At 40.2% G+C, this 24,954-nt stretch overlaps 2 protein-coding genes across 4 annotated transcripts; both read right to left on the bottom strand.

Annotated features, from left to right (window-relative positions):
- Positions 1-882: 882 nt before the first annotated feature.
- On the bottom strand, positions 883-1,320 carry LOC308246175 (transmembrane protein 230-like; the record flags this gene model as incomplete). The annotated part of the gene is made up of 1 exon (XM_080664131.1): positions 883-1,320. One exon carries the CDS (start codon positions 1,318-1,320, stop codon positions 883-885), a length of 438 nt encoding a protein of 145 aa, XP_080520257.1.
- A 321-nt stretch (positions 1,321-1,641) lies between these two features.
- Positions 1,642-19,524, bottom strand: LOC308246341 (amine sulfotransferase-like). Of its 3 annotated transcripts, none has more exons than XM_080664529.1 (8): positions 19,413-19,468; positions 16,663-16,814; positions 14,410-14,618; positions 12,056-12,182; positions 10,656-10,750; positions 6,951-7,137; positions 4,974-5,091; positions 1,642-1,903 (listed from the first exon to the last, which is right to left on the bottom strand). In XM_080664529.1, exons 2-8 carry the CDS (start codon positions 16,802-16,804, stop codon positions 1,897-1,899), a joined length of 885 nt encoding a protein of 294 aa, XP_080520655.1. In that variant the 5' UTR covers positions 16,805-16,814; positions 19,413-19,468; the 3' UTR covers positions 1,642-1,896. The 3 variants fall into 3 exon arrangements, with proteins under 3 accessions (XP_080520655.1, XP_080520657.1, XP_080520656.1); XM_080664531.1 differs by having other exon boundaries at positions 1,652-1,903; positions 4,963-5,091; XM_080664530.1 differs by lacking the exon at positions 1,642-1,903 and having other exon boundaries at positions 4,061-5,091; positions 19,413-19,524.
- Positions 19,525-24,954: the final 5,430 nt, after the last annotated feature.

The following is a 24,954-nucleotide window of genomic DNA, read 5'->3' as shown; positions in this document are numbered from 1 at the left end:
AAGGAGCAGTCTGCTGTAATTCTCTTGGGTTTTGTTAACTTTCAGTGAGTAGATGCAATTCACCGCGCCTTTAGGTAATTTTGCGTGCAGTCTTCTGCAGAAGCCTCTTTCACGGTGAGAAATTAACACTTTGGGGAACATCTATGTGCCAGGTTGTTAATAGAAAATACTTTGACCCCTACTGAAACCCCAAACAGTAGAAATTATGGTCCCAAACTCTAAGTCAGAGTACTAAGGTACTTGTATAAGCTTATACTGCTAGAAAGTTTGCATCTGGACTTACAGCCAGTTCTGTCTTAAAGCTCATGGGGCCTCCACACAACACAACTGTAGTGCCCTTTTTTATTTTTCCTAAGTTGATATGTGATTTTACCAAGATCATCCAGAATGCAGGTTAGAGATAAGTGTGGGGGATAAGGTACTCAGAAATTTTCCAAATAAATTACTTAATAATAGGAAATTAGATATACTGCATTTTTCCATTTGTCACAAGATAAAAAATAATAATAAGGACTATTTAAAAGATACGCTCAGCTCTAAATAGGGTGGTGGAGGCAACATTTTGTCCCACAGTATAACTTTTTACTTTCCCATAAAACTAATATTGCTCGTCTTCCATTATTCATAGTCACGTGGAAAAATCTGTCAGGGGTTTTAGCCAGGGCCAGGGAAATAAAAAACAGAGCACGCCCTGGCTTCCTGTTTGTCTAATTGTCAATTCAATTAACATTCTGGGTAGGGATTTATAAAATCTGGCCATCGTGTTGCAAGTAGCTGCAAAATTGCAGAATTCCTTAATTCTTGGACATGGATTTCTGCAGCTTCTGCCAAATGCCTCCAAGCTCCGCTCAGCCCCACCGGACTCCCCGGCTGCGGCGGGGGCTAGTCACCACAGTCCGGAAGGTCTTGGTAGGAGTAGCCATGGCAGCCTCGATGGGCTTTGCAAGCGATGAGCAGGTGGTAGAACCCGGGCAGCAGCACCAGGGTGCCCACGATCAGAACAGCAAGGGCCCGGTAGGGTCCTACTTGGCGGATGTAGCCCGCCAGCAGGAGGCAGCCGGTGATCACGAGAAAAGCGCCAGTCAAAAACTGCAGGGTGACGCAGGCAATGGCCTTATAGGGAGTCTTAGCAGGGCTTTCCTTCAACCTGAACAAGTGAGAGCTCGCCACACCTGGACATGTTTGGGATTTACAGCAATCTTCAGCCGGTAAAGATTCCTTCTGAGGGTTCATGTGTCCATCGTCAGTGCTGGAGAGCATTGAATAGTTCACTTTGCTTCTGGGGATCCCAGCCGGCACGTTGGTGCGAGCGGGCACCATGACCCACAGAGTGGGTGGGGAGCTCGCCCGCTGCCGCACAGGGGGCAGAGGTGTCTGGGTCCACCCCCCCCCCCGCCCCCCGCCCCCCGCCCCCGCCCGCCAGCCCGCCAGCCAACGGCTCTCGGACCACGCGGAGGATTTTCTCAGCATCTCATTCACCTACTCCTTCCTCCAACCCCCCCCCCCCCCATTAACTCCTGGTGGGAGACAGCTTGTTTTATCATGCAAAGCTACAATCCCTTAGTTTGACGGTATATTGGTCCTATTTGTTACATTCTTAGACCACTTCTAGTTAACTCCCAGACTTTTGATCGTTAAATTGAGATGGACTAGATTAGATTGGATTTATTAGAGTTCATTCAATTTCATAGGATTTCCATTTCCTCTAAAAGTTCATAATCACATCATTCTTGTTTATCTCCTCTTCCATTAACGTGAAGCGCACATAGCTAATCTGATCAGCCTCAAATGGAAGCAAACGCGAGTGAAATCCTGGCTCCGCTTCTGGTCCGGGATTTGGGGCTGGAACAGGCGGTGTTTCCCTGGGCAGGATGGTTTCCTGGGGCTCTTTGTCCATCAGAGTCTAAGAATGAAACCACAGACGGAAGATGGTATCGGAAAGGTGGAAATTGAAGAACAAGCACAGACTCCCACGTGGGGAAGGGGAAAGGGTCCCATCTAGTTCCTTTTTCCATGGTTTATAAAGGCTGCAGTTTTTTTTTTTGTGCCTCCATATCCCCTCTGATTGGTGGGTATTGCCCTTTGATTTGGTTACTATGGTAACTCCTGAGCTCAAAGGTCAAACCTCACATGGGACTGTGAGGCCTTCCTCCCTCACTGCTCTCCTATTCCCTCTGGGCTTTCTTCCTCCTTCATTTTGTAAATATAGACATTTTGCTACTCCCAGTTCCCTTGTCTTATGGAAATGTGACTGCTGCCTCTTCCAACTCCCCTGTCTCATGGAAATGTAACCCTTTGCAACTCTGTAGCCCTGTGTTTTTTCCATGGGTCCCCTTAATTTTTTTTTTAATATATTTTATTGATTTTTTACAGAGAGGAAGGGAGAGGGATAGAGAGTCAGAAACATCGATGAGAGAGAGACATCGATCAGCTGCCTCCTGCACACCCCCCACTGGGGATGTGCCCACAACCAAGGCACATGCCCCTGACCGGAACAGAACCCGGGACCCTTCAGTCCCCAGGCCGACGCTCTATCCACTGAGCCAAACCGGTTTCGGCGGGTCCCCTTAATTTTAAAAATGCCCTAAACCTGCCTATTTCACCCATAAAAATTGCTATTTCACTACTTCCTTCTGTAAAATAGGCATTGTAACATGCGCTGTGTAAGATTGTGGATACTTACTGAATTAAGTATGCAAGCTGCCTTGCTTATAGCAGTTGCCCTCCATGAAACTTCAAGGCATTTCATTCCTACTAGCATTTGGGGTTCATTGTATAGATAACAGCTCTCCTGCAAGTTGTACCTGGACATTGAACGGGATGCCATGCGGGGGGGGGGTGCCCTTTGGAACACTAGGGCTACTTCAGAAGCAGGGTGGTCTTCTGTGAGGCTACTGCAGAAGGGGTTACTACTCAGTGAGAGGTTGCATTGGAAACCTCTATATTCTTCTCTCTCAACTCCTATTAGAGTTTGGACCTGAGCCTCTGCTTCAAGGTTCTTCACCAAACAAATGTATGATTTCTCCCTTTTCTGTGCTGATTACTTCTTACTAATCTGTTCCTTCTGTGGACCAAAGGGGCCACATGCCAATCTGACAAGCTCAGGGAAGGCCTGCATTGCGGTCTTGCAAACTCAGAGACCTAAAGTAACCACAAAGGATGGTCTGAAATTAAACTTTAACTAAAAGCAGTTATGGTGAGTAGTTATATCCTAGGCCGGTATCTACACTAACAAGGTCAACCTTTACCTGAACTGAGCCTATCTTTTTTTTTTTTTAATATATTTTATTGATTTTTTTACAGAGGAAGGGAGAGGGATAGAAAGTTAGAAACACCGATGAGAGAGAAACATTGATCAGCTGCCTCCTGCACAACCCTAACTGGGGATGTGCCCGCAACCAAGGTACATGCCCTTGACCAGAATTGAACCTGAGACCCTTCAGTCCACAGGCTGACACTCTATATCCACTGAGCCAAACCAGTTAGAGCTGAACTGAGCCTATCTGTCTTTTTGCATCTATAATAGCATATCCTTGAAATGTCTGGGTAACTTGTAACTTCCTTTTTTCCAGACCCCTGGGGCACAACTAATGTGCCTGGGCTCCAGGACAGATACCACAGATTCCTTCATTGTTATCATGTCCATTGTTCCTGCACCCACCTGAGTATGTGACTAGCATTTTACTTTTTATCCAATCCCAGAGGTTTCCCTGCTTTGCTTTCTCCCGCCTCTCTAGTCTATCGGCAATGGATTTGATGTAACCCACCTGTCCCTCCTTTGATTGCAATGTATTAAAATAGAGATGACCCCACCCCCCCCATTATCTGGAGCATTATCTCACTTCGTTGAGGTTCTGCTTCCCGGCAATTGTTGACAGTTTGGCTCAAATACACTCACAAAAAATTATTTACAGCTTTGAATGTTTTTTTACGTTAACACGTCTCAGTAGAGTACAATTCATCTTAAAATTTATCACCTACTATAGTCATTATGCCTTTAATTCAATTTAACCTAATTTAGATGTGTATTTTAAATTCAACCAGCGAGTTCTATGTTTTAAATGTATTCTTTTGTATTTGGTATTACCTTGCGATCCAAACTAGAATATAAACTTCTCTGCGGAGTAACTGTATTTCTTCAAAACTTTCTTAACTACAGAGCCTAGCAGTGAGCCCGTTGCTTTTAGTAAACCCAGTGTTTGTTGGTTAAATTTACTACAAAATGTAAATATAGAACAAGACAATTCTCCCCAAAAGTATTTAAATTTAAATTATAATATTACTATTATTAACACAGTATTTTATAATGTGCAATCTCTTCTCCCTAACATCTCTAAACATCATCCTGATACACCAAGGCTGTGGGTTAGATCCCCATCACAGCACATACAAGAATCAACAAATGAATGCATTAAAAAAGTGGAACAACAAATCCATGTTTCTCTCTCTCTCTCTCTCTCTCTCTCTCTCTCTATCTCTCGCTATCTCTGTCTCTCTCTCAAATCAATATATAAAAAGAAATTTTAGTGATCTGGTAAAGTATTAAATAGATCCATGTGCTTTAATAAGAGTTCTCTATTTCAACACTCATAATTATTTAAATCAAAGAATTAATATTTAATTACAATAATAAAATACATTTTAATGTTCCATTAATACTAAATTTAATTGTGGGTAAAGAAAAAAATACACACTACAGAAAACTCAGAACATTTATAATTCCTATTACATGCTTCCTGTTTTTCAATTTATAATACAGGATATCAATGCAGACTATCTCCTAAGTCATTTTAATTTTTGTAATTTCAAAGTGTTTATCAAACTCCTGGCAACTAACCTAAGCACAGTTTACTCATTTTTTATTAGTAACGTTTTATAATTAACATTTGCATAAGAAGCACAAATTAATGTGCATATTAAAATAGCCTCTCTGGTTAGTAGATTTTTTTAGGATTCTTTTACACTGATTTTACTCCTCATTTAAATCCCAGATGAACTTCAAAGGCAAATCTTTCATATTCCTTTGGAATATTTTGTCAAATCTTTCGTTTTGCTCCACTGTCAAGTGATGTTTCCAGTCTCCAACGGTACCTAAAAATAAGCACACGATTGGACCTGGGTGAGTAAGTGGCACTATCAGGGCAAGAGTTTCTTCCCACCCACTTTAATCTCCTCTTCAAGCCACGCTAAACACCTCTTAGTTCTCCGTGGGTTTGATACTTCATGTTTCCTTATATAGACATGAACTAAGAAACAAACTTAAAAACACTTACAAAGTTCACTATCCTCAGCTATTACGCTTTCACCAACCACTACCATTAAATTACAGCCTTTATTGAGCTGGTATAACAAGAGTAAAATAGATGTCTAGCTTAGAATCTTTTCATGTATTTTACTGAATACCAGGCACCAAAGAAATACAAGAACCATATCATTTCACTCATCTGTGGAATTTAATGAACAAACTGAACTAACAAGAAGAATAGATTCATAGATAGAGAGCAGACAGACAACTCTGGTATGGGGTAACTATTGGGAGTGTGGGGTGGAGAGATTAAGAAAAAAAAGAGAAAGAACTCATGGATATGGAGGACAGTGCGGTGATTGTGCGAGGGAGAGAGGTGGGTAGAGGTGGAAGATGGGATAGGGGGGATAAATGGGGATGGGGAAAGAATAAAATAAAGAGAAAATATATATCTAAAAATAAAATAAATAAATGCTTGGCACCATACTTGGCAAACTATATCTATCATGTAATGTAAGTCTTAACACAACTCCACAATATCAGCATTTCTTCATTTTTAAAATTGAAAACACTGAAGGGATTATGAAGTACAAACTGGTAATTACAAACTAGTCATGGGATGTAAAATACAGCATAGGGAATATGGTCAATAATATTGTAATAACTATGTATGGTGCCAGGTGGATACTCTAATGATTGGGGGATCACTTCATAAATTATATAAATATCTAACCACTATGCTGTGTACCTGAAACTAATATAAAATAATCTTGAACCTCAACTATAATTTTAAAAGTAAAAATAAGTAAATAAAAAGCTAAAGATAAAATAAATAAAATTGAAAAGAAAGCCCGGCCAGCATGGCTCAGTGGTTGAGCATCGACCTATGAAGCAGGAGGTCACAGTTTGATTCCTGGTCAGGTCACATGCCCAGGTTGTGGGCTCAATCCCCATTGGGGGGTGTGCAGGAGGCACCAACCAATGATTCTCACTCATCATTGATGTTTCTATCTCTCCCTCCTTCTCACTTCCTCTCTGAAATCAATAAAAGCGTACTTTAAAATTTAAAAAGAAATGAAACCCAAAGACTTTCAAGTAATGAAATCAAGGTCACAGAGTGTGTTCAGAGCTGTCATTGCTTCAGTTTTAATTGATGGAAGTTAGAGACTGTCATTAAGCCAATATTTAAATGAAGATTATTGGGCATCTTCAACTATCAAATTTTCTTATTTAAACATTATCATTGGCATTTGGAACAGTTAGCAAGCTATTTATGGGCATGAGAATTACTTTGTATTTGATCTAGTTAAGCAATGAGACTTAAAAGCTGATAGTAAATGGGACAAAAAGGAAACACTTTTAAAAAAACTAGCAATATCAAGAGCAATTTCAAGAAGAGTTTCCTGATTAATTTTTATTTATTTATTTTTAATATATATATTTTTTATTGATATTTCACAGAGAGGAAGGGAGAGGGATAGAGAGCTAGAAACATCGATGAGAGAGAAACATCGATTAGCTGCCTCCTGCACACCCCCAACTGGGGATGTGCACGCAACCAAGGTACATGCCCTTGATTCTCTCCAGACTCCAAATGACAGGACTTAGAAAGACACGGTAAACACAGTGTACACTTAATTAGTGTAGCGACCAAGCAATCACGGAACTCTCAGCATTTTTGCTTCTAAAACCCCCTGAGCATCACCTTTGCGCAGAAAATGTCCCTCATCTGTTCTTTTCCCAATTTCATGTTTTAGAATGTCATCATAATTTGCTTTTGGATCAGACTTCATGTTCTGAAATGTAGACTGTTTCACAATAGCTTCCACAGCCTCTTCACTCAGTTCTTTCTCAAGAAAACGGCTGATTTTAAGCACAGAACTTCTGAGATCCTGAAAGAATTGTGGGTGTGAGAAACTATTCAGCTTACAAAGAATGCAGGAGTTACATCCCAACATCTTGATCACATTTTGGAAAACTGAAGGTGATTGGACTTACTCTAAGTCTAAAGTTTGACGAAGATATATTACTTTCCTATTCCTTCTATGAAAATGAGTGTTCTGGTTGTCAGCTTTGTTAGAGCTTTCTACTGTTTGATTTTATAAGGACAACTCACCTTCACTCACCCATTCAATCATCCAACTAGCACTTTTAGGAATCTTCTGTTTCAGAAACTGTGATAAGTGCAGAGAAGTTTAAGGGAACAATAATATGCTATCTGTGCTTGTTAAGAGTTTACAATTTCATGAGGGAAAGAGGAAAGCAAGTAATTAAATACAATGGCTACAAAAAAGGAAAGTCCAAGTTTGGTGGCTTCACTGGTTATTTCTACCAAACACAAATTAAAGAAGAATTAACACCAATCCTCAAACTCTTAAAAAAAAATCAAAGAGAAGGAAGTACTCCCAAACTCATTCTATAAGGCCAGCATTACCCTGATACCAAATCCCAATGAGAACACTACAGGAAAAGAAAACTAAAAATCAATATCACTTATGAAAGATAACATACAAAAATCCTCAACAAAGTACTAGCAAAACAAATTCAGTAATGTATTAAAAGGACTATACACTATGAACAAGTGGGATTTACTCCTGGAATGCAAAGATGAACAGCCCTAGTTGGTTTGGCTCAGTGGATAGAGCCTCGGCCTACAGACTGAAGGGTCCAGGGTTTGATTCCAGTCAAGGGCATGCACGATGATTACAGGCTCCTCCCCAACCCGGACCCTGGTCAGAGCCCATACAGTATGTAACCAATCAATGTGTTTCTCTCACATCAATATTTCTCTCTGTCTTTCCCTTTCTCTGTCTTTCACTCTCCCTAAAAACCAATGGAAAATATCTTCTGGTGAGGATTAACAGCTACAACAACAACAAAAGATCAGGAGCAAGGCAAGGATGCCAGTTCTCACCATTTATATTCAGCCTAATACTGGAAGTCCTAGCCAGAGTAAATAGACAAGAAAAAGGCATCCAAATTTAAAGAAAGACATAAAATTATGTGTTCACATACAACATGATTATATACATAGAAAACACTAAAGAGCTACAAAAAAAAAAAAAATCCCTGTTAGAACTATTAAAAAACTCAGCAGAGTTGTAGGATACAAAACCAACATCCCCAAATCATTTGCATTTATTTACACTAACAATGAACAGTGGTTTAGCAAACAGGTCTCTAACTAGTTTGCCTATATTTCCTAATTTTTCTTTTAAATCCATTAGAGGGAATTACATTCTAAAGATACTAATCCTATCATTGCTATTCTTCTTATCACTGTTAAAGGGCTCATTATTGCTTTTAAGATGAAGAAATTACTATCACTAACAAAGTCTACAGACCTTCATGGTCTGGCTCCTGTACACCTCTCTATCTTCATCTTCCATTACCTCCACCTTGCTCTTTACCTTCTTCTTCCAAGATATCATGCACCTGAATTTGTCAGGTAATTTGCACATTCTCTTTTCTTGGCTTAGACTTCTTTTACTTCTCTGCCAACTTGTATCTATTAGCTTGAAGTTGTCATGTTACTTTTCCAGAAATAATTGCCTATTACCTACACCAGATCAGTATATTTCATGTACTATCTTATCATACCTGCACTTTTCCTTGATAAGAGTTATCACAGGTTTGAAGTATATATACCTACTTAGTGAATACTTGTCTTCCCTGTTGGACTATAAGTTCTATAAATAAAGGGTTCAATTGTCTTTGTCTGATGATTTAGGGCAGGGGTGGGCAAACTTTTTGACTCGAGGGCCACAATGGGTTCTTAAACTGGACCGGAGGGCCGGAACAAAAGCATGGATAGAGTGTTTATGTGAACTAATATAAATTCAAAGTAAACATCATTACATAAAAGAGTATGGTCTTTTTTTTTTATTTCAATAGTTTTATTCATTTCAAACATTTTAACAAGAAGAATTAAACACTAATTATTATAATTTGAAACTTCAAAAAATGGAGGAATCATAGCACAATAACATACCTTATATTGAAGATGGCAAAGGCAAAATAAAATTGCCTAACAAAGGAAAGGTACAAAAGCCTTTCAAATTAAACTTAAATATAATAAAATAATTTAAAACTAAAACAAATAGAAAAGAACAAAATGTGTAAACAGTAAATTAAACATTTTCTTTAGTGCAACTTCCAAATTATGCCCAGGACGTAGATGTAGATGGCAATGTAGACTGGGTTGAAAGGTTTTTGGTCTTTAAAACATCAACTTCAGTGGGAACAGTGTTGTTGGTCTCCTTTTGAGCTAATGCTCTGATACTGTGCTCTCCAGGGGCGTGTCTCCCTACATCACCACGATAACGTGTCTCCGCATTCCCAGGGTGATGTCGGGGGACGCGTCCGCGGGCATTACAAGGAGCCTCTGGAAGATTGAGAGGTTGTTCCTCCTACTGAATGGGGGATATAAATCCGCCCACTCAGAAGAAGGAGCTGCGGCCGTGTTTCCGATGTTGCCATGTTAACACTGCTGCTGGTGAAGGAGCGGAGGGGAAAGCAAGAGAACCATCCGCTCTTTCGGCTCCCCGGGCCGGATAGAACAGCCGAACGGGCCGGATTCGGCTTGCGGGCCGTAGTTTGCCCACGGCTGATTTAGGGTCTGTCACATAATAGGCATTTTATAATTTTGAATTAATGAGCAAGTAAGATATGTAGCAGTGAATCAACATATAATCAGAGATCACAAAAGAGTGCACTTCAAATGTGTTTGGTTTGGTTTACACAATGTATTAAGACAGTTTTCATTGGATGCCAACATGTAAATATTATGTGATTTCCATGAAAGCTACATTTCAAGATTCTCTTTAAGAAAAACAACAACAAAACACAAAGAACTTGCATCACTGGGCACACAATTACCTCTGACTAATTGGCCAAATCTTAGTGGTTCTCGCCCCAGGGTTGTGTTCGTTTGTTTGTTTGTTTTGTTTGTTTAATATTTTTGTTGATTTTTAGAGAGAGAGAGGAATAGAGAGGGAGAGAAACATTGTGCCTCCTACCGGGGATCAAGCCTGCAACCCAGGCCCTGCCTGGGAATCGAACCAGCAACCCTTCAGTGCATCGGATGACACCTAACCAACGAGTCACACCGGCCAGGGCTGGCCCCAGTATTTCCAAGTGCCTTTGCTCTTTTTTCAATCACTAGTCAGGTGAGTTTGCCCTCATTGACACAGATGGGTGCATGAAAAGGAACCACAAGAGATGACTGTGTGCAGTGAGAAGAGAGCCCCGAGGAAGCCAATAATGAAGGGATGGGCAGGAAAGTAGAAATCCCTGAAAAAGCATGAGAAGTAGTTAGGTACCAAGAAAACTAGGAAAATGTGGTTCATTAAAACCAAAATAAAAAAGGGTTTCAAAGAAATAATTTTTGGAAATAACCTTCGCCTCTTACCTTTTTCATTTCCTCATACATCATAAACAGAATACTGAAGTCATGTCTGTGCTCATACCAGCCTCTGATGTGATCACACCAACGGCTTCCTACCACTGGGGGGAAATTAGGAAGTGACAAGGTAAAGATGTTGCACTTACCAAACAGCAAACTAGAGTCTTTCTTTTCTGTCCTGGAATCCTCCGAAAGGAAAGGAAGCCCCCACCACTAGACATCTATGTTACCTGGTAAAAATGGTGCTTTGGGAAACAATTACATGGTTTTAATGGAAACCAGCCTTTCCTATGTCTGTAGGAAAAGCAGTAGGGAAGAAAATAAGAAGCCCAAACAACTAATTGTGCAGATTTAAGGTGAGCTCCTTACTTTCTTACTTCTTCCACCTGAAAAACGTTCTTTATTTCTCCTTTTATTATCCTATCTAATGAAGAGGGAATATGCTAATTGATCATCACTCCATCACAAAGATGGCTGCACCCACAGCTGAAGCCAAGTTCCCATAAGGAGCCTTAATGAGCAATCAGCAGGGACCTGAGGCTACACCCTCCCCCGCCCCGGTAGGACTTGACAGGGTACCTCAGGCTGTGCCCCCTGCCCTGGCTTCAGGCTGGGGGACCTCAGGCCATGCCCCCCACCCAGCGGGGCTTGACAGGGAATCTCAGGCTGTCTCCCCCAGCTGGCGGGGCTTGTGGGGGACCTCAAGGCATGCCCCAGTCCTGGCACCAGGCCAGGGGACCTGAGGCTATGCCCCCTGCCCGGAGGGGCTTGACAAGGCTGGGACTGGGCGGGTCTGGATCTAGCCCAATGTGGGGGGGCAGCCAGGTCTGGGTATCATGCGATTTTGAGGCGCATGTGGGTAGGCGGGGACTTGACTCTAGGTCCCCCTTTTGAAGTGCACGAATTTTGTGCACCGGGCCACTAGTGTATTTTAAGATCTCTGGATAGCAACTTCAGATATCTATAAGACAGAACCTGAATCTAATCTTCTAAATAAGTAAGAGCCCCAATTCCACATTCCACAAGCCTCTGACATCAATCTGTCCTCCTCAGTGTTGAAATGAATATTCCACCGCAGCCATATAAGGCCTCCCACAGGTCGGTGACAGAACACAAACCCTGCACCCACTTTGAACTGGTACACCCATGTGGTTCTTTAATGACCTGGTCAGACTATTTCTTAAGCAATATGCCTTTGCGACCATGACAATCCCCAAGTGGTCCTGGTGAGAACAGAACAGCCATTGGGTGGCAAATTAAGTGAACAGAGTAGTAACCACTTGTGTGCATCCAGCTTCTATCTTTACTCTTCTTTATTTCCTTAAAATATGTTCCCCAAGTTTGAGAATTTGGCTAGATGGCAACATGGCCTCATAAACAAGTTGAATGCATAAATTCATAGTTACCATTTCCATCTAGAAACCTTTTCATGAAATGTTCCATATCATTCCCAGCTTCAAGTGTGACCAGCACATTTGAAAAATGAAAGTATGAAGTCATAACATCCTTGGGGTTTCTGTAGACGTAAACAATCTGCAGGGGTATAGTAAAACAATTTTAACAGTTCTTGGTTGTCCTTACAGGTTGTTGTTGTTTTCTCACACCAACATATGTCACTATATGAATGCATAATAATTTGTTTCATCCAGCCTACTACTCATGGCAATTTAGGTTATACCCATTTTTTTTTTTTTTTTTTTTTTTGCTATTACAAAGACTGTTGAAGTAATCAACTTTATTCACATATTTCACATGTGCAAGTATATAGGAATAATTTCTAAAAGTAAAATTATTTATTTGTAAGGTTGGTTAATATTACAAATTACCCTGCCTAGAAACTATTTCAGCCCTAACCAGTTTGGCTCAGTGGAGAGAGCATCAGCCTGTGGACTGAAGGGTCCCAGGTTTGATTCCGGTCAAAGGCATGTACCTTTGTTGTGGGCACATCCCCAGTAGGCGGTGTGCAGGAAGCAGCTGATCTATGTTTCCAACTATCCCTCTCCCTTTCTCTCTGTAAAAAATCAATAAAAATGTGTACTTTTTTAAAAAAGAAACTGTTTCAATATACCCTCTGTAAGTGTTAAGTGACATTTGATAAAAAGCCAAGATAAAAGGAAAAACTACTTAACAGGTGATGTTGAAACAAATAATTATCCATCCTAATATATAAAAACCCTGGGTGATAACGACCAGTAACGACCAGAGGCTGACCAACCGGAAGTCAGTGCTGGCCCACCCCCAAGCAAGCGGTAAGGGGCAATCAGGCAAGCAGAGGGGTTAGGGGAGATCAGGTAGGCAGAGGACCCCTCACAGGGCTGGCCCTGCCCCCAGCAAAGAAAGAGGGAGGCCCAGGCCAGCCAAGCCATTGCACCCCAGCCTGTCACCTGCAGAGGGAGGCCACCAGTGGTGATGGGGGGGGGGGGGGCAGTGCTGCACAGATGGCAAGCAGTGGCAGCAGCGGGGGTGGGACCAGCTGCCTGCAGCCCGGGGAGAGGAAAGCCCTGATAGGCCCTGATCTCAGGCCAGGACTAGGGACCCTACCTGAGGGGTCCTGGATTGTGAGAGGATGCAGGCCGGGCTGAGGGACCCCCCGCCCCCCCCCAAGTGCACATATTTTTGTGCACCAGGCCTCTAGTATAGTATAAAATAGGAATTTTACTTCATACCTCACACGAGACCGAAAAGAAATCATTTAAAAATGGATTAAGGATTTAAATATGAAAGCAACATTTGACATCTTAAAAATAAAGTATATATTTCTGGTCTCAGAGGAGAAAAAGATTTCCTAAACAGAAAAATTTATTTCTGTTAAAATAAATATTGATCAATTAAATTGTATTAATTTTTAAAGAATGCTATTAATCAAAATATATAGCATGAAGTTACAAAAAGCAACAAAGTATGAGAAAAGCAACATATATAACCAATAATTTAATAGAATCCAAAATATATATAAAACAAATCATTAAGAAAGAGACAATGAAATTTAAAAATTGGACAAAAATTATAATAATTTCACAGAATAAGAAATAATTATGGCCAATAAACATATCAAAAAGTGCTTAATCTCATTATTAATTAGGAAAATGCAAACTCAGATTACTTTGAGATATCATTTTATAATTTACATATAAAGTAAAAAGTTTGGCCCTAGCCTATTTGGCTCAGTGGATAGAGCGTGGGACTCTGGACCGAAAGGTCCCAGGTTCGATTCTGGTCAAGGGCAGGTACCTAGGTTGCAAGCGCCTCCTGGCCTGGACCGTGGTCAGGGCCCATGCAGGAGGCAACAAATCAGTGCGTTTTTCTCACATCAATATTTCTCTCTGTCTTCCCTCTCTCTTCCACTCTTCCTAAAAATCAATGGAAAAATATCCTCAGGTGAGGATTAAAAAAAAGAAAAGAAAAAAGAATGTGTATTGCGATGTTATATATACATTTGCTGCAACTTACCTGTCCATCAATACACTAAACATTGTAGAGCCATACAATAAATTCTACTAAACCATTAAAAAGAATAGAATTTTATGTGTTGTCATCAAAGAAATGTTGCTGTATACTATATAATCACACTACAAGCAATGTGTGGGATGACCCAATTTATGTATATACTTATACATCCATATATATTTTATGTGTCAAACACTATCAAAGATTATAATTATCACATTTGAAAGACTGTGGATGAGTGGGGCTGTAAAAAATATTTGAAGACAGTATTTTTGTTTGTGCCAACGGTCCATAAGTTATTTCTATGACTTACTTTAGCTTTTTTGTTCTTGAGACCTTTTGGTACTAAATAATATGGGAGGTGGGAACAGAAGAGGCGAGGAGATGGTCTGTTGAGAAAGTCCGTTTTGCGTATATTGTATTCCAAGAAGGGGATTCTATCAAGCGTTTCCAAGTCTTCAGTTCTATTACGATGTCCCTCAAAATAAATCAGGCTTAGTATCTGCTGAGTCCAGATGGTACCTGTAAAAATAAATAATTTCATTTTCAACCCTGAATTAATTTTTTATTAACAATGTCAATAACTATGCCATCTATCTCAAAACTATTTTGAGCTTTTTCTTTCTTTTTAACCACTCTAAATATGCCAAGGAAATGTGCCCAACATTTTTTTCTATGTATTTTACATTAAATTCAGTAAAGATAAAATTAGGTGTTCTAAGTTCCCTTTTTACTCAAAAAGAGTTGTGATAGTAGTGATTAGATCAATCCTTCAGCTCTGTTGTTCCCTGTAATTCGTGTACGTTCTGTTCATGTGATTTTGTGCAGCTCTCTCTGTTTCTCCTTCCTTAGTCTTGCTTAAAGCTTTACCTTTTGGAAATATAGACAGTTTAAGAGCTCAAGACCCCTTCCAACTTTTCTTTTTAACGTTGTATAGGCCTCCCAATACAGTGCTAAATGAAAGTGCTGATAGGCATTCTTGTCTCATACTTAATTTTAAATGTTTCACTATTGCATTTGATGTCTGTGTTAGTTTTTGGTAGATTCTATTCATCAGCTTTAAATAAGTTCACTTTCTCCCTAGTTTGCTAATAGTCTCCCTTAGCAATGTATGCTGAATTTATTAAATGCTTCTTCTGCACCTGTTGAGATGATATTTCAGGCTTTCTTCTACACTCTAGTAATGTGAGTGAACTGCATTAATATATTTTTAAACCAATCTTGAAATAAAGCCACCTTGGTCACAGTGGTATTTTTTTATTTTTTGGCATAACTAGATTTGTTTTGCTTATACTTATTTGGTTCAGGACAGTGGTTGGCAAACTGCGGCTCGCGAGCCACATGCGGCTCTTTGGCCCCTTGAGTGTGGCTCTTCCACAAAATACCACGTGCGGGCGCACACGTACAGTTCGATTGAAACTTCGTGGTCCATGCGCAGAAGTCGGTTTTCGACTCTCAAAAGAAATTTCAATCATTGTACCATAGATATTTGGCTCTGTTGACTAATGAGTTTGCCAATCACTGGTTTAGGATTTTTGCACCTATGTTCATGAATATATAATCAATGTTCTAAAAGAATGTGAGGTGTCAATAATCTTGCAATCATTGCTACTCAATTGAGAAGATTTAGTAGACACAGTAGGTTTGATAAAATTTATGGTGAATCCTGGAGAGTCACTAATCTCCCCTGTAAGATGAGTAAGAACCCAGCAGGTTGGACTAAGGACTAGTGTGTGGGGTGCCAAACACCTAGGCTGGATTAAGGGTAAAGGAAAAATTCTATGGGCTGCTTAACCTAAAACTAAGCAAACTGAGGCACCACCAACATCTAAGGGAGGAAAATAAACAACACCTGATATCAAATGTGCCAACACATTTTGCAGAGTAGGAACATCCAGGGAAAAGGCATTGCATTACTAATTTGGGGAAGTAAACAGGGTCATGAATTTCAAAGTCAATGGTAAAAGGGAGGGAATGGAGCATTTTCATGAAAATCAGGAATGATTTTTTTTTTATTGACTTTGACTCCAATGTATTTTTGGGCAATATTAACCACTTTGTACAACATTGATTCAAGAACACCAATCACCCTGAGTTCTAAGAAGCATATGTAAAAAATAAGCTTTTAAGGGGAATGTAAAATTTGAGGACAATTTACTTTAGTTCAAAATTATTTCATTATTATAATTACAAGCAATTAGTGTAATTGAAAAGCATATTAGAAATTAGTTCTGACTGAGAGATGCTGCTAACCAAAATCCTGCTGGATTTTTTAATATATTTTCTTCCATTCTCAGAGAAAGCCAACAGGTCAGCATTGACCTAGTATCTCCTTTGGCTCAATATTTGGTTTCTTCATGGGTGCCTTAAAAAATGACAATATATGCATTTTAAATGACCTTATATATGAAAAATTTGGGATTTATTTAACTTTATTGAAAATCCTAAATGGTGCTCTAAATGTAGGCTGGGCTACTGTTAATGTCTGGAAAAGGGCTCATTTGTACACATGTATTACCAAACCAGAGTGAAAACTGGTAACAGGTAGTCCAGTCCTCAGACTTACCAGATTTTGGATATGTAATGATGAAGACATCATCATCTCTAATTTCAAAATCATCTAGATTTTCTAGAAAGTCAGCATCAACTAAAGGAGATTCAAAATTATAGCCTTTAAAGTTCAGCAAATATGTGTCTTTGTTGTCCATACTTATTCACCTACAAGTAAGAACAAATAAAATTCTTTTCAATTTCTTAGTATTTTATAGTAATTACTTACACTTGCTGAGTGTTCAATATATGCCAAGCACCTTTTAAATGTCATGTGTCTCAACCCATGCCATACTAAACAGCATCCTATATAATAAAACCCTAATATCAACTGAACTACAAAACCACAGGTCACTATGATGCACAGTGACCACCACGGGGCAGACGCTCAATGCAGGAGCTGCACCCTGGGCTCAGTGCGCTCCCAATGGGAGAGCACCACTCAGCAGGAAGTGGGTTCAAGGCTGGCGAGCGCAGCAGTGGTGGCTGAAGCCTCTCCTGCCTCCACTGCAGGTGGGCGGTACGGAGTGCGGGGTCCCAGACTGTGAGAGCCCCTGACTGCGAGAGGGATGTCTGCCTGCCTGATTAGTCCTGATCCCCCCTAGCAGGCGGACATCCCCGAGGGGGCCCAGACTGGGAGAGGGTGCTGGCTGGGCTGAGGACCCTCCACCCCCCTCTCCCAGTGCACGAATCTGTGCACCAGGCCTCTAGTGCATATATAAAAATTTACTCTTAAGAGCAACCAAACATTCCTAGAGGTTTTATCACTATTTTAAAGAGGAGGAAACTAAGATACTGAAAGGGTAAACAGCTTTTCCTAAAACCCCATGAGGGAGGTATTATCATGATTCCAAACGTAGAACCAAGGAAAATAAGGTAAAGGAGGTGCAAGGTTGCCCAGCTGGAAGACCTGGCAGGATATGATGCCAGACTATTGGGCCACAGAGCCCATGCCTTCAATCACTTTACTAATACAGTTTCTTAGTATTTCATATTTTTATTATTATAGAAATAGAAAATTCTACAATAAATGTATTTTTTTTTTTCCTGGAACAGAAATAATCTGTTGTCCCTGAAAGAAGCTTCCGAGGCTTTGGGATTTGTCTGCCATTTCAAATAAATTGTGGAATTTGCTCTGTGTGAGTAACACCAACTGGTTTTACTCTGGAGATGTCACCCTCATATAGTTGTAAGATATTGTATGGTTTTTATTACATTTTCCAATTGAATTTTTATCAGAAATCCTAAATAAATCTAAATAGGAAAGTCTAACTATAAACAGGAAGCACACAGTCTAAAGACACATCTGTTCAAAAATTAGACCAGCTTGGAATTTCTCTATTAGCTCCACCTGTTAAATATATATATATATATATATATATATATATATATATATATATATATATATTGATTTCAAAGAGGGAGAGGAAGTAAGAGAGATAGAAACATCAATGATGAGAGAGAATCATTGATCAGCTGCCTTCTGCTCGGCCCCTTCTGGGAACTGAGCCCATGACCCAGGCATGTTCGCTGACCAGGAATCAAACTGTGATCCCTGGTTCATAGGTTGATGCTCAACACTGAGCCACCCAACTGGATGAGAAATCTATTCTTGAATGTCAAATAGATGAGGAAATCCCAGAAGTTCTAATAACACTAGGTGTAGAACCAACACATATGTTAGCTGTGTATTTTTAAAAAAATTCTGTGCACACCTAGAAAATGAATTTGTTAAAGTTGCAAATATGGCTTTGTCTAAATTGCATGTCAAAAAACAACATTGAATTCTTTTACAAACAATCTAAATCATCTGACCGATAGAGGAAAGTCAGAGGTTAGAATTTTGCCTGGTAAGGGTAGAAACAACACTTGCATTAGAATTACCTGGGTTTTGGTAAACGTTCATATTCTAGGCCCTGTAACAGACTGATAGGATTAGAATTTCTGGAAAGTGTGCCCTGGAAATTTGCATTTTAACAATCGTGCGGATCACACTTTAAAAAAAAGTGGGGTTAGGGGGACCAAAATACAATGAATGTTTATCTCAACCTCCAGAGACCACTTTGTGGGATGTTATTTGATCTCCAATTAAAAGATCCAGTTAAGGCCCTACTGAGTTGCTATAGCTTTCCTGACTCAAGGTGAAGTCCAGGCACCCTCAGCTATTGAGAAGTGAGGATAGAGGAGACTGGCTGATAAATCACAAAGAATGCTTTCAAGAGACAGATGGAGTGCTGTTATGACTGTGCTATTATGAAATTTTCCAGAAAAAGAACCTTGGATAACTCAACCTTTGGAGTGTGGTGAGGAAGAATTTATACTGTATAACATGGACACACATACCAAAAAGCACCAACTACAGGAATTCTTCATTCGGAGAAAAGAGGAAAGAGTGTCAGGCAGCCCACAAAAACATTCTAAAATCACTCCTTTTAACTACTTATTATATTTAGCATGTCTTGCACAGTCTTAAGCGAGAACAAGCTGTTTTGTCACAGAAACAAGGAGGAAAGAGTAGAGTGTGGGATGCATTTTTATATAGGATATTGGGACTGGCGAGTCATAGATTGTTTGTATCTCCTGAATGAATGTAGGAGAAAGTACTTGTATAAAGAAAAAAATGTCATGTGTTTTCCCTATTCTTGCCCTGAGTCCAAAAGAAAAGGAAGAAAAACAGAAAACTGAGGAGAAAGAAATAAGTACATGGTATGCTGAAGAGAGGGTAAGGCTTGAAAGAGGCTCTATGTCTACGTTTTCACTACTCACTGTTACACGTCAACTGATGAAGCAAAATCCACTTCTGATATAACTGCGTGGATGACAGGGAATGATGTGTTGCTGAGAAATAAATACTCCCTACAAGTGTATTTTGGCCAATGAGTAGTGCTCTAGAGAGTCAACAGATAGCTCAGTTTGAGTAAATAAATTAGGTAATACTTTATTGATATTAGGAAATAGACATGTGATTAGTCCAGACAAATCAAGAGTCAAAACTGGTGGAGATAATAAAGAGAGCTGCATGTAACCAGTCGTCATATTTACTTAAATTGGAAACTATACAACAACAGGTATTTGAAAGCTATAGCAACATCTTCCTTGGGCATGAAGGATGGCTCCTAAAATCGTTTAGACCTATCTCAGAAGGCTGCTGTTCCTTTTCCAGGGTTTTACTCCAAACATCCTCTGTAAAACTGGCTAAGGCTATGGGAGGTTCAAAGAACTTTATAAAATCACGGTGTATATAAATTCATTTTCTAAAACGTCCCGGGTTGTCCTTCCTAAGTGATGGCCTTCCCCTCCTGTTTTATATTGCATCTTTCAGTACACATTACAGAAGATGCAGCCTATCTCTTTGCGTTCTACACTAATTGAACTATGTCTCACACCTGCCCTGACGTCTCCCTGGAACCTTTCTCCCATTTGTCAGTCATCTGTTCCCTCCATAAACTACTCTTTGATAATGATTCTCAGGTTTCCACTAGCAATAGAATTTGATTCTAGGGGAGGTCTTTCATCCTTTCAATGAACAAGTCTTCACTGGGAAAATATAAGGTTTAAACTGAAGAGAATTTGAGCTTATAAAAGGTTCAGCCTTCTTTTGTTTCCCATAATGTTCATAAATTAAGACAATAATCACTTTTGTGAGAGTGGCATCGCCTAGAAAGTAGAAATCAAAGGGAGCAGACTAATTATTAAAATGAATAGCTCAGCCAAGAACCTCTGAATTTATAACCCAAATTATTATTGAACTAAATGGTTTAGGGGCCTTTTGAGATGTTTTTCCTGTTGTCCCTCAGTAGGCCAGTCCGCAATAACTCTAAGTAAAATCTTCAAGTTCTTAAAATATATAAAAAGACAAGATGAATTGATTATGTGGGTTGAGGAAGAAGAATAAGTTATTGTATCACAGTTATACAGGGCTTTTTCAAATCCCTTTTTCTATTTTGTCTTTAGTTAGTAGTTTGGACAGACCATTATTGGAATAGGACACAACCTCCAAAATCTTAGAAAACAAGATTTCACCAAGCAGTGGAAAGTTCCATGGAAACAAAAAGGTTAGTAATATTTTTAATTGCTGCATGTACCATATCATTGTTTGGTATGGAAATGAGAAAGCTAAAACAATTCCTTTGATCACAGATGCAATACTATCTCTTACACTTAGAGCAAATTTCAAGTATACAATACAGTATTAGCTATAGTAACCATGCTGTGTATTAAATCATCAGAACTTCTCATTGTATAACTGAAAGTCTGTACCCCTTGACCAACATCTCCCCATTTTCTCCACCTCCCAGCTCCTCAGAAATCACCATTTCATTCTTTATTTTAATGATTTTGAGTTTTACTGTTGGGGGGTGGGGGTGAGACCTTCCACCCCCCCCCCCTCTTTGAACCACCAATGTAGATTCTTTCAGAGTAGAATTTTTATCATGTAACAACATGAAATCTTGCACATCTTATCCTATTTACCAGACCTCTGGCAAAACAATTCTGATTTGTCATTGACTTTAATTGACCAGTTAGCTAAAATACGACCTAATGGACTCTCTGATGGAACCAAGACCAAGTCTCTTGTTTCAAAACAGAAACAAAAAAAAATCTAAAGAAAGACAAGGTCAAAACACATGAATTACAAAACAGCAATGATCAAAGCAAACCCCCAAAAGAGAAGAGAAAAGCAAAGAACAATGGTAACCAAAGTTTCATTTCAGACAGGTGAGGGCTCTCAGAGAGCCCTTAGAACAGACAGACCAAAGCTCTCAGACAGCAACTGATTGCCTCCCACGGAGGAACTGGGATTAAAGTCAGAGTCTTATCCCCTGCCAAAATGTTACCTCAGATGACTCCTTGCTGAGTCCTAGATGGCTAAAAAGACCAAACAGCAGTGATAGAGGACCCCTCTTGTGCACCCCAGTTTGACTTCCAGTCAGACTTGGAGTCCACAGACTACACAGAGACCTGTTTCCTTCCACCAGCTAAGTGTTTCAGGCCCCTGATGCCTTGAGAGGGAGAGCAGGGAGAGTCCCGAGATAAAGAACTCTCAACAGCTGCTGGGAAATCCCTGTAGTCCCTGTCATGGGGTCAGCCTGCCACAAGCAGCTGGGACCCTCAGCCCAGGCCCTCGGGCCTCACCAGGGTCCTCATAGTCCCAGAAGAGTCGCCAGAAATTGTAACTGAAAATCCAGATTCTGCTGCCTGCCACAGCGAAAACCAAACTCTGTCCCTGAAGTCCTGGCATTTTTGGAAACATCTAGAAAGTCTGGATCAACACCAAAACAACAACAACAAACCCCACAACTAGCTGACACCAAGAGTAAACAAAGGCAGGCATTTTGTAGAGGGGAGGCAAAATTGGAAGCGGTGGCCAGGATGGGAGGTAAGTTTTTCTGTGTCTTAGTTTTTTGCCCTCTTTGTCTCTGGAGCTGGGCTCAGCTGCAGAACAGTAGTGGCAGCTAAAAATGCAATATATTCTTTAACCACTAGATGGCACTTGTGAGTATATTTTAAAGACAACTTACTGAATTTGGTTGATAGATGGCAATGGTGTCCTTTTCATGATTAAAAGAGGTATGGAAATTTAATACTATTTAGATACTGGAGGCCCAGTGCACGACATTCATGCACTGAGGGGGGCCCTCAGCCTGACCTGCACCCTGTCTAAGTCTGGGACCCCCCCGGGGATGTCTGACTGCCAGCTTAGGCCTGCTCCCTGCTAAGCCATCAGGCGGACATCCCCCGGGGGTCCTTAGTGCTGCAGTGGAAGTGGGAGAAGCTCCCACCACCGCCACTGCGCTCACCAGCTGTGAGTTCGGCTTCTAGCTGAGTTGTGCTCCCCCTGTGGGAGCACACTGACCACCAGAGTGCAGCTCCTGCATTGAGCGTCTGCCCCCTGGTGGTCAGTGTGCATCATAGCACTGGGTAATTCTGCTGTTCAGTTGATTTGCATATTGGCCTTTTATTATATAGGATTCATTAGAAAAAGCAATCTGAGAAATACACCATCTTTAGCAAAATGGACTAATTCCATATGAACAAAAAATTCTTATTAACACGTTAAGCACCATGTCAGTCACCAGTGACTGAAATGAAAAGGAAGACAAAATAGGCTTGGTGCTTAACGTGTTAAAATGGGAAAAATGTATTTGTATCATATGGTAATTCAGAATAAAATTCACAGAAATCTCATTTCTCCCATTCACAACCACAACACAAGCTTTGGGCATGTGCTTAATTTTGCATATAAAAATTATGGAACGAGAAAAAGAAAAAAAATCATACTTGCTTCAACACTATCTTTTTTATATAACTATCAGTTAATATTCTTGAAGTGTAACTGCAGGACCTAATGATTTCCATATTCTCAGGTATCTTTCATGAAGTATTCTCTATGCTTATTCATTACCTAAAGGATTTGTTCCCTAGAAGCCGCCTCCTAGCACTGATTCAAACTCAAGCCAAGGTTTTAATTATACTGTCTTAATTCTCCTACAATCCAGTAAAAGGATTATACTTATTGCTCAGCAGTTTGTGGGGGGAAAAGATTCTTTTATATTATCTATAACCAATCTCATCTTATTCTCAAATCCTCCTTCTCACTATAAAAATATTTTAAGCCTATAGATTAAAGATCACATGTCTCTTTCAGTGTTAAACAGTGACGAGTAAATTTAATGACAATTGAAACCTCCTGTCAGGGCTGTTTCTCCCCTCTCAACAGATCTTCTCATTTCTCCTTCCCAAAGGGGCCCTTGACAGGGAAGCTTAGTGTCCACATGTTGGTGAGGGGAGGCTCTTCTCGTCTGGCCAATGTTCTGTTTCCTTGAGCTTTGCAGACCTCCACCGAGACGCCTCTCATTCCCCCTGGACTCCAGCACAGGTGTCTGTTGCATGAAACTGGCAACTACTGCTGGTGATATGGGTCTTGCTTTCCCAAGTGTCTCAAGTTCTTCCTATTCAGGAGCCTCTTTATCCCGACCAGAGGTCTCTTCTCAGATTCTCTTAGCACTTCACCTGTTTCAGGAGCTTAATTGAATTTCTTTATATTCTAGAAAAAGTTCTAAACCTTATCATACCCACCACACCTCTGTCTTTCCACACACTTTTCTAACATAGTTACATGGGGTTTTGACAGCCATGAATATCCAGAGGAATATTAGAAATGTATGCAGGACTCACAAGTTTTTCATGAAGTGTCCTCACACGAGAAAATGCCTATTGTCTCTGGCTTCTGCCCACCCTGATATGTTGTGACAAGCAAAAATGCTCCTACACATTTCCAGTCCCACCCAGAACCACTTCCCTAGCAACACTTGGAGTCTATGAGTAGCCAAGGGCATGAGTCAAGAGTATCCCACCAAATTCTGCTCTCAGCCGGTTCTGCACCATTGCTGTTCTGCCACTGGGTCATCATGCTGCTTTCATTTAAATCATTTTGTGAGATATTTTAAGTTAGGTTCTCTCAGGAAACAGACTGAGATTTGTATGCAGACACGCAAAGCGCTCTCAGGAACAATACCTGTGACAGAGTAAAGGAAGCATGAATGGGCAGAGGAAAAACTTGGACTGCAAAGCAGTTAGCAAACAAACAAACAAACAAACAAACAAACAACACACACACAGCTAAGGAGCTAAGATGCCCATCAGAATTGTTCTAATTGAAGCAGTTTTGCTGCTACCCATGCAAGTGCTGGGCAGCATTTGTGCAACTGTAGTTGAAGGAAGTTGCTACCTGCATTGCTAAGTAATCTCTTGTTTTTTCCCGAATTAGACTATGAAATAATGGCAGAAGATAGAGTATTTGTCTTAGTCTATTCAGGCTGCAATAACAAAATGCCCTGGATTGGGAAGCTTATAAACAACAGACGTCTATTTCTCACAGTTCCGAAGGCTGGGAGATCCAAGGTTATGATACCAGCTGATTCATGTCTGATGAGAACCTGCATCCTTGGCTGTCTTCTCACTGTAACCTCACATGGCAGAAGGGGCGAGTGAGCTTGCCAGGGCCTCTTTGATAAGGACACTGACCTCCATAGCGTATTATTTCTTCCACATGATCTGGGCAGGGCAGGTGGAATATGGTGAAATAGGAAAGATGTGCCAGTTTTGTAGACAAAGCCCTGGGAAGAATGTTGCTGGTAACTGACCAATTTTGAACATGTTTATTAATTTTCCTTTTAAAATGGATTTTGCATATTAAACCTCACCTTACAGAGGAAATAGAGGACCGGAGAATAAGTGAATGTTTTTCAAGCTCCCACAGTTAGTAGAAGAGCTATTATCCCAATTCTCACCCTTTTTGACCAAA

The sequence above is a fragment of the Plecotus auritus genome (assembly GCF_963455305.1).
Source record: "Plecotus auritus genome assembly, chromosome: 4".
NCBI lineage: Eukaryota > Metazoa > Chordata > Mammalia > Chiroptera > Vespertilionidae > Plecotus > Plecotus auritus.
The sequence above is the reverse complement of the archived record's forward strand: the minus strand, read 5'-3'. Positions and strand labels throughout refer to the sequence as shown.